Source organism: Epinephelus moara, chromosome 22 (assembly GCF_006386435.1).
Source record: "Epinephelus moara isolate mb chromosome 22, YSFRI_EMoa_1.0, whole genome shotgun sequence".
NCBI lineage: Eukaryota > Metazoa > Chordata > Actinopteri > Perciformes > Serranidae > Epinephelus > Epinephelus moara.
The window spans coordinates 1253047-1261803 of record NC_065527.1 but is presented as its reverse complement, the minus strand read 5'-3'; the positions used below and the strand labels follow the sequence as shown (position 1 = coordinate 1261803).

The 8757-nt window shown below is 42.6% G+C and overlaps 1 protein-coding gene and 1 gene segment (V, D, J or C); both read right to left on the bottom strand.

Moving 5' to 3' along the window:
• Window positions 1-7139, bottom strand: LOC126384423 (zinc finger protein 501-like). Its single transcript, XM_050035508.1, has 2 exons — window positions 6817-7139; window positions 1-2878 (listed from the first exon to the last, which is right to left on the bottom strand). The coding sequence occupies exons 1-2, from the start codon at window positions 7007-7009 to the stop codon at window positions 1641-1643; spliced, it is 1431 nt and encodes a 476-aa protein (XP_049891465.1). The 5' UTR covers window positions 7010-7139; the 3' UTR covers window positions 1-1640.
• Window positions 7140-8222: 1083 nt separating this feature from the next.
• LOC126384499 (Ig kappa-b4 chain C region-like) overlaps window positions 8223-8757 on the bottom strand; it is a 50418-nt gene continuing 49883 nt past the window's right edge. Inside the window, 1 exon segment of the C gene segment in view lies at window positions 8223-8714. Coding sequence covers window positions 8383-8643 — 261 coding nt within the window.

The following is an 8757-nucleotide window of genomic DNA, read 5'->3' as shown; positions in this document are numbered from 1 at the left end:
ACTGTTTTTTTTTTTAACAATATTCCAATATATCTTAAAGCAAGATATAGACTTAGACACCAACGTTTACATCGCTATAGGATCAAGTCGCATCACATAACACACACCAGTGTTCATCCCTCCCGTCTGGATGTTGCAGAGCTGCGCTGCATCAGTCTGTGAGATGGATGAAGTTACCGCAGTAGCACACGTACAAACCGTGGGCCTTTTCCTCTGGAACTTTTAGCCACGCCCAGTCAAGCCATGCTGCACAGATTTGTCTTTCAGTATCAGTTTAGATGCACAGTGCCACGCCGAGCTGTGCACCTACTCCTTTGCCGGAGAAGGTCCAAACGCTGGGCCGCCCACACTCAAGCAGGTCGCGGTGGCATCTCACCGGCTGCAGCCAACACCCGATCGGCTCGTTTCTGTCTCTCAAACAAGCCGTGTGTGTTGAGCCTCTCCTCCCCTCTGTCTGCAGGAGACCAGAGAGACAGGCGTCTTTAAAAGTCTCTGTGTGTTCAGCTCTCAGTACGTCTGTAGCTTCTGACTGAATCTCTGAGGTTTGGAGTTTAGTTTCTCGCCTGCGTCCTGTTTGTACTTTACATATCTGATTTATTTGACTGTTTCGTGTTCACTATCAGCTGTGTTAGATGTTGTGAGAAGTTACTGCTCGAAAACTCAACATTTCCTTATTTTGCTGCTTCACAATAAAAGTTTTTACATAACAAACTAACGGGGGACTTTTATTTTTAAGACTCTCCAGGAAATGAAATTTGTTTATCACCAAATTAGTGAAACTTCATTAGCCTTCAATTAAAGGGATAGTGCACCCAAAAATACCCCAGATTCAAACGTCCAAAAACACATAATTGAAACCACAAAATATCTCCATACTGCTCGTCCGTAGTGATCCAAGTGTCCTGAAGCCCCGACATAAAAAGCTGTTTGGAAAAACCTCATTTACACTTGGATCACTACGGACCAGCAGTATGGAGATCTTTTGTGGTTTCAATGATGTGTTTTTGGACGTTTGAATCTGGGGCGCCATCAGCCTCCATTAGGTGGAGTTGTGTTGCTACCTCCTCTCCCCTTGGATCTCTGCAAGTGATGTGAGGACTCTAAAACTTCACCTGAGCCTCCCTCGGCATATGGGTGAGTAGATAATGGCTGAATTTTCATTTTTGGGTGCACTATCCCTTTAAGACAAGTGTAATAACACAGCAGGGAGGAAAGTGAAAGCAGAAACAGCCACAGTGAGATCATGATGATGATGATGATGATGATGAAGAGCTGCAGCCAACAGGCTCTTACTGCACCTCTGCAAACAGCTCACCTCCAACAGGTAAACTTCTTTTACCTGCCCTGCTGTGGAAAAACACATGCAGCAGAAACAACAGGGACTTTAGCTGTGGATCAGTTTACAGCTGAAAATATGGAGATATATATCGTGTATCACCGTTCAGCCAGAAAACACCAGGAGCCAGCCCAGCCCTACCACGAACTCTAACAGGATAAGCGGTTTCAGAAAATGAATGAATGAATATCTAACAGCACAGTGCCCCAGAAAAATGAATAAATACCACGTCAAAGAGAATCTAAATGTCTGTGTACCTTCATCTTGGCTGAAAATAGTTATTTTGGAGTCTTTCTGACAGTTTTCAGTCGATCAGTGTTGAGCCAAGTGTCTCCCTCTGTACTTCAATACTGCCGTGAAAAACCGGCCCACCAATCGTCTCTGAAACTTCGCTTATTTCTGCCACACCAACACACTCGTGTTTGTTCATCGAATAGAGCCGGGTGAAACTTTTATTACAAACGCTACAAGTAAACGGTTTCTCCTCTGCATGGACGACCGCGTGTCGCCTCAAATGGAAATCTTGTGCGAACTTTTTCCCACAAACTGAGCAGCTAAACGGTCTCTCCCCCGTGTGGACGACCAAGTGTTTTCTTAAATTGGCCCTTTGTGTGAATGTTTTGCCGCAATCCAAGCACTGAAACGGTCTCTCCCCCGTGTGGACGACTGAGTGTCGCCTTAAATCTTCCTTTACTGAAAATGTTTTATTGCAAACTGGACAACTAAATGGTTTCTCCCCCGTGTGGACAGCCAAGTGTCGTCTCAAATGGCTCGTTTGAGTGAATGTTTTCTCACAGTATGGACAACTAAATGGTCTCTCCCCCGTGTGGAGACGCGAGTGTCGATCCAAACTTTGCTTTTGTGAAAATGTTTTACTACAAACTGAACAATGAAATGGTTTCTCCCCCGTGTGGACAACCAAGTGTCGCTTCAAGTCTTTCCTTAGTGTGAATGTTTTGCTACAAAAAGAACAACTATATGGTTTCTCCCCCGTGTGGACAACCAAGTGTTGAGTCAAATGGTCCTTCCAAGTGAATGATTGACCACAATCTGAGCCACTGAAGGGTTTCTCCCCCATGTGGACTCCAGGGTCGTCCTGCAGAGCTCCTTCGTGGTCGAAACTTCTTGCACATTCAGATAAGCTAACTGAAGCTATTTCATTATTACATTCCATATCGCCGACAGGTACTTCATCAACACCTGACTGAGGTTCTCTGGTCTCCCTCCAGTCGTTGCTGTCATCAGTCTCAGCTTCAGAATGGTCTCTGCTCCTCCAGTCCTCTCCATCAGCTTGTGTTTGATGAAGCTGTGAGGACTGAGGTTCCTCTTCATCATCTTCACTCTTCACAGGGACAGGAGTGAATGTGAACTTGGTGATATCAGCCTCCTCCAGCCCTTGAAGCTGCTCTCCCTCCTGACTGCTCCACAGTTCCTCCTCTTCCTCTTTAACATGTGGGGGCTCTGGGTCCTCCTGGTCCACACTGGAGCTCCACTCCTGCTGCTCAGGGGGAACCTCTTCTTTAACCATCATCAGCTGCTGGACTGTAGGGAGACAGTGAAGGACAGAAACACACAGTATGAAGCCCTGAATCATGACTGGACAAGACGTCTCTGTGTTGGTCATTATTCATAACATGCCTCTGATCTGCAGTCTAATAACAGCCAGGAACCAAAACTAAAATGCAACAGTGGATCATCTCCGCTCTGGTGCGACCAGATGTGACAGCAGCCACTCTGAGTCATGAGTACTTTTACTTTTGATGCTTTAGGCACATTCTGTCGCACTTTAACTCCTTCATTATTTTCTTACACGGCTAAATGTTTTGTGTTGAGGTGATATTTCAGGCTTTCAGTTCTCTGATGGTATAAAAGTTACTGACGCTGCTCCTATCAACAGCTCCATCTGGGTGTTTTTTAAATGTGACTGTTCTGTTCGCAGGGCCGAGCAGCGTCGTCTCATCTGCCTCCATCATGTGGCCTTCATGATGACGCACCAGGTCAGAGGGCACCACGGAACGCCATTAATCAGTGTTAGTTTTTTAATTAATCAAAATTAAGGCGTTATTTTGACAGCTCCTGTTATTATGTGACTGTTGAATCCAGACTAACTCTTTAACACACCAAAGTCACATTATAACACAAACAAAATCACACAAAGGTCATTGGTTGGCAGGATTTCATTGGTCGCTTAGTCGCAGAAAAAACAACAACAAACGTGAACTCTGTTTTTAGCCTCATTGTAGCCTGTAGTTCTAACTGCCTCTGTGTGCACTGCGCTGACGTGTGCGCTTGCGCGAGACTGTGAGCCATGGGCACCGCCTTCATGTGTGTTCACGTGCTTTCGCTGGTCGTGAGCGCCCAAGCGCACACACGTGAGCGCGGAGCACAGAGAGGCAGTCAGAGCTACAGGCTACAATGAGGCTAAAAACAGAGTTCAAATGAGGTTTCTCCAAACAACTTTTTATGTCGGGGCTTCAGGACACTTGGATCACTACGGACGAGCAGTATGGAGATATTTTGTGGTTTCAATTATGTGTTTTTGGACGTTTGAATCTGGGGCGCCGTCAGCCTCCATTAGGTGGAGTTGTGTTGCTACCTCCTCTCCCCTTGGATCTCTGCAAGTGTTGTGAGGACTCTAAAACTTCACCTGAGCCTCCCTCGGCATATGGGTGAGTAGATAATGGCTGAATTTTCATTTTTGGGTGCACTATCCCTTTAAAAATATATAATGAGAAGTATAATCGGAGTGACAATATACATCTTTAATCTTGTTGGGTTCCCTGTCCTCTTAGGATGTCTGTAGTAGAAAATGACCTGCAGGGGAAGGTCCAGCCTGCCTGGGTCAAGAAGTGGGAAAACCTGAAGCAGAAGTACAAGGTCAGTTACAGGGTTCTGTGTTTGCCTTTGATTATTATTTACTATGTTTTAGTAACATGAATTCTCTTGTTTTTGCAAGATCTGAAGTGTCCTAGGACAGGCGTCAGTACAGAGGGAGGAGAGACAACAGCAGCCACCTGGAAGTGGTATGGGCTGATGGATGCAGCTTTGGGGGGCAAGCCATCCATCAGCCCATACCACTGCTCATTAGTTCAGCAGGCCAGGCCGCTGTTGCTGTCTCTCCTCCCTCTGTCTCTAATCCAGCAGTGCTGGAGGATGAGTGCCAGAGGCCACGGCCAAGAAAGAGAGGGAGGGAGGAGGGCGACGTCTTTAATTATTTATGGGAGATGGAGGAAAAGGAGGCTATGCGAGAGCGTGAGCAGCAGGAGAAGGAGGACCAAAGATATGAAGAGGCTAGAGGAGAGGAGAGAGGAGGAGGCCAGGAGGAGAGAGGAGAGAGGAGAGAGGAGGAGGCTAGGGTGAGAGAGGAGGAGGAGGCTAGGGTGAGAGAGGAGAGGAGTTTAGCAGTTTCCTTTAAGAATCTTTTAATCAACACAGTTGATTTCTTTTGTTTCCTTCATGAAACTTTTTTACATAGCCGATGTTTTTATGTTTCCTTTTAGAAACAGTTTGATTTATGGTTTTGCCAGAATAAATATATTTTTCACTCAACTCATCTATCTATTCTTGTGTTTCATTATAACGCAGTCAATATACTGTGTACTGACTGTTGAATAATTGATGACAGGGCACTGTAACAGTGTAACTGTTGACATGACTTCAAGGTTAGATGTGAAACTGGGACAAAGTGAAGCATGGATTACATGAAACAATACACAAGTCATGACTGATTATTAGTCGGTGTTTAATATGACGTAGTGGAAACTGGGAAAATAAATATCCTTCCATAAATGAAATGAATACCATCTTGCCACTTAATTAATTAATAACACCATACTATTTAAAAAGAAAAAACAATAACACAGGCAGGGTATGAAATTAACAAAATATTTTGGGGGCAATTTTGGCCCCCACGGTCTAAAAAATGGGGGCATTTTCAAAATGTTTGGGGGCCATCAAAAAATTGTAATTATGTTCTAACAATAAGCACATGAAAAGCAAAACCAACTAAGATAGTGTCTTCACTCTTCAGTAGAAACCACTATAAATGAAATAAATAATGGGTTACATAAAGTTATGGTTGCAAAATATCACTCAGATTTCCTATAATTCAACCAGTTTAAATGTGATGATTTAACCATTAATCTACTGATAGCAGTACTAATGTTTCACCACATTACAGTTACTTTTACTGTTAAAAAGGCCAAATTACTATAAATTCCTTAGATGCAATCCTGGAAGTAAGTTAATTTAAAATTTAACATTCATTCTACCTTAATTTTTCATTAATTTGTCATTGTGTAGACACAGATCACCCAAGAAATGGTTAATTTATACTTATGGTACAGCAAAGCCCCCTCCCCTTCTCTGTCAGATTACTCTCACGTAATCAGTGCAATCTCGTTGATTATGTCTGGAAAATGAGTTGTAGACGTGACAGTAAATTAATTTAATGAAAATAAAATTATACTTTAATGTCAGATTTTAATACCGTTAAAAATATAAATACATATAGTTGTTTCGAAAACTTGGGGGCAATTTTGGCCCCCGGAACATGGCTTTTGGGGGCATTCTTGGATAAATTACGGGCCAAATGGCCCGTGGCCCTTGCTAATTTCTGACACTGAACACAGGCTTGGCTATGGTAAGGTTTTGTATGGTATGCATGCACGACTCTGGCTCGACCAGAGGAGATTTGCTGCATCTCCGAAGTACAACAAAACAAAATATTCAAATACAGACGGCGGCAGAAGTGAGCAAGAGGGTCGGAGTTCAGGGAGCGATGTGATGGCAGATGTAGTGTTTCTCAATAGTATGCATACTGCATACTACACTACATACTTTTTAAGGGCAGCTGCAGTACATACTAATAGTATATAGTAGAAGTATGCGATTTGGAACGCAGGCCTGCTCTGTGTTTATAACCACAGAAGAAGACACTAACCTGCTCTGTGTTTATAACCACAGAAGAAGAAGACACTAACCTGTTCTGTGTTTATAACCACAGAGGAAGAAGACACTAACCTGCTCTGTGTTTATAACCACAGAAGAAGAAGACACTAACCTCTTCTGTGTTTATAACCACAAAAGAAGACACTAACCTGCTCTGTGTTTATAACCACAGAAGAAGAAGACACTAACCTGCTCTGTGTTTATAACCACAGAAGAAGACACTAACCCGCTCTGTGTTTATAACCACAGAAGAAGAAGACACTAACCTGCTCTGTTTATAACCACAGAAGACACTAACCTGCTCTGTGTTTATAACCACAGAAGAAGACACTAACCTGCTCTGTGTTTATAACAACAGAAGAAGAAGACACTAACCTGCTCTGTGTTTATAACCACAGAAGAAGACACTAACCTGCTCTGTTTATAACCACAGAAGAAGAAGACACTAACCTGCTCTGTGTTTATAACCACAGAAGAAGAAGACACTAACCTGCTCTGTGTTTATAACCACAGAAGAAGAAGACACTAACCTGCTCTGTGTAACCTGAGCTGAGGGTTGTAAACAGCGTCCAGTAGTTTCCGTTGTCGCTCGTTCTCCTCTTTTGAGCGACAAAGTTGCTCCTCGTACTCTGCTATCGTTCTTTCAAACAGCCCAAATATCTCTTCAGCAGCCGCAGTTAGTCGCTGCTTCACCAACGCTCTCAGCATTTGGACTTTACACATCTTCACACTTTAAAAACACAACAAAGACACTCTGCTAACAGACGTTTCTGCTCGACGCCATCTTGTTCAAACACTGTCAAGTTAGCCACAGGAAAGAATAGAGCTTCCGGGGCAGCTCAGCTGCTCTCCTTCAAAATAAAAGTCCAGACATTTTACGTTCTTTCTGTGAAAAACTGCAGGAAAAGTAATGATTCAAATAGCCTAGTTCATTCTTCAACTTGGAAACAAAAGCTTCAGAACATTTCTCAATACTTCTGTATCTATCAGAGGAGGGAGTGGCTGTGGTGTGAGCCTCCCTCCATCATAAATGAGTTGTTAGATTTTTATAACTCACCCTTTGATGTTTGAAAGTTAAAAGTTGAAGATGAAATCCTGGAGTTAAAAAAGCCTTTTTGGATGAATTGTAACTGACGTAGAAAAAAAGGGATTTTAATAAAATATCACTATTTTAAGCTCAATAATAATAATGATAATAATAATCATTATTATTTATTTATTTATGTTACAGTTCCTGGCTGAGATAAGTAGTATAGTTTTCTTTAAGTAAGTAACTGATAATAAAAATAATTTTTATTATTTTATTATTTTTTTATTTAATAAAAATAATTTCGAAATTTACAGTTTCTGATTGTGATAAATGGTATAATTTTAGAAATTGTAGTAACTCAGAAAACCATTGTTTTCTTTAAAAAAAATCAAAAAATATTTTTGTTTGTATTTCTAAAATGAATTATATACTAATAATAATAATAATACTAATAATGACCACACTACTACTAATAATAATTATTATCATCATCATTATCATTATTATTGTTACTGTTTTAATTTTTTAGTTTACAGTTTCTGGTTGTGATAAATGGTGTAATTCTGGCGATTTTTAAACAAAAACCACGTCTTCCATATATGAGATAGCACTTTACCAAATTAAGGTGGTGTGCAGGGCGCAGTGACGGTGGCTAGCAAACCAGAGCAGCGTGAACACCTTATTAGCTTAAAGTGGTACATGACTCTGAGGGATATACCAGCTCATCCAGTACTGGTCTTTATTTCCTGTACAGGATGAATACAGAGTACATTTTTCGAACATTTCATTAAAGATATCCTGGAAAACTGACTTGTTTCTGTTGTGACATTTGTGCATTAATCAGACTCATGTTCCTGATATATAATGTACAGCACATTAATGAAGTCAAAAAGCACCAGACTGATAAACGCGTGATAAAGTCTTTATTGATTTAAAATGTTGAAACCATCAACACAAGCAGCAAAGTGTTAATGTTGAAACATTGACTGATGGATAGAATAAGAGAGGTCGGCAGAGTGAGAGCAGTAGCAGAGTAAAACCAGTAGCAGAGTCCCAGTGAGTCAGGTCAGGACTGGGAACACTGGTCTCTCCTCAGTGTCTCTGAGAGCGGAGTCTGGGAGCCCTGGGTGGCCTCACAGGTCACAGAGCCCACCTTCCCCCACTGGTCTGCAGGGAGCCTCAGGGTGCTGCTCCAGCTGTAGTGGCCGTCCTTCTCCAGCACCCCGGGGCTCCTGCTCTCCTCCCAGCTGCTGCTGCTGCTGCTTCTGCCGTCCACCTTCCAGGCCAGACTCCAGTCTGAGGGGAAGCCCTTGTTGGCCAGGCACATGAGCGTGGCCTTCCCCTGCTGCAGCTCCTCTCTGGAGGGGGGCAGCACCGTCAGGGTGGGACGGACATCACCTAGGAGACACCAATCAGCTTAGAGGACAGGGACCACACAGCT

What these genes read in the sequence shown, in the direction of transcription:
- LOC126384423 (XM_050035508.1), bottom strand. Translation starts at nt 7,009, where the DNA reads ATGTGTAAAGTCCAAATGCTGAGAGCGTTGGTGAAGCAGCGACTAACT. An exon ending in GCTCAGGTTACACAGAGCAG is followed by an intron (nt 2,879 to 6,816) that starts GTTAGTGTCTTC and finishes GTCTCCCTACAG; the next exon opens with TCCAGCAGCTGATGATGGTT.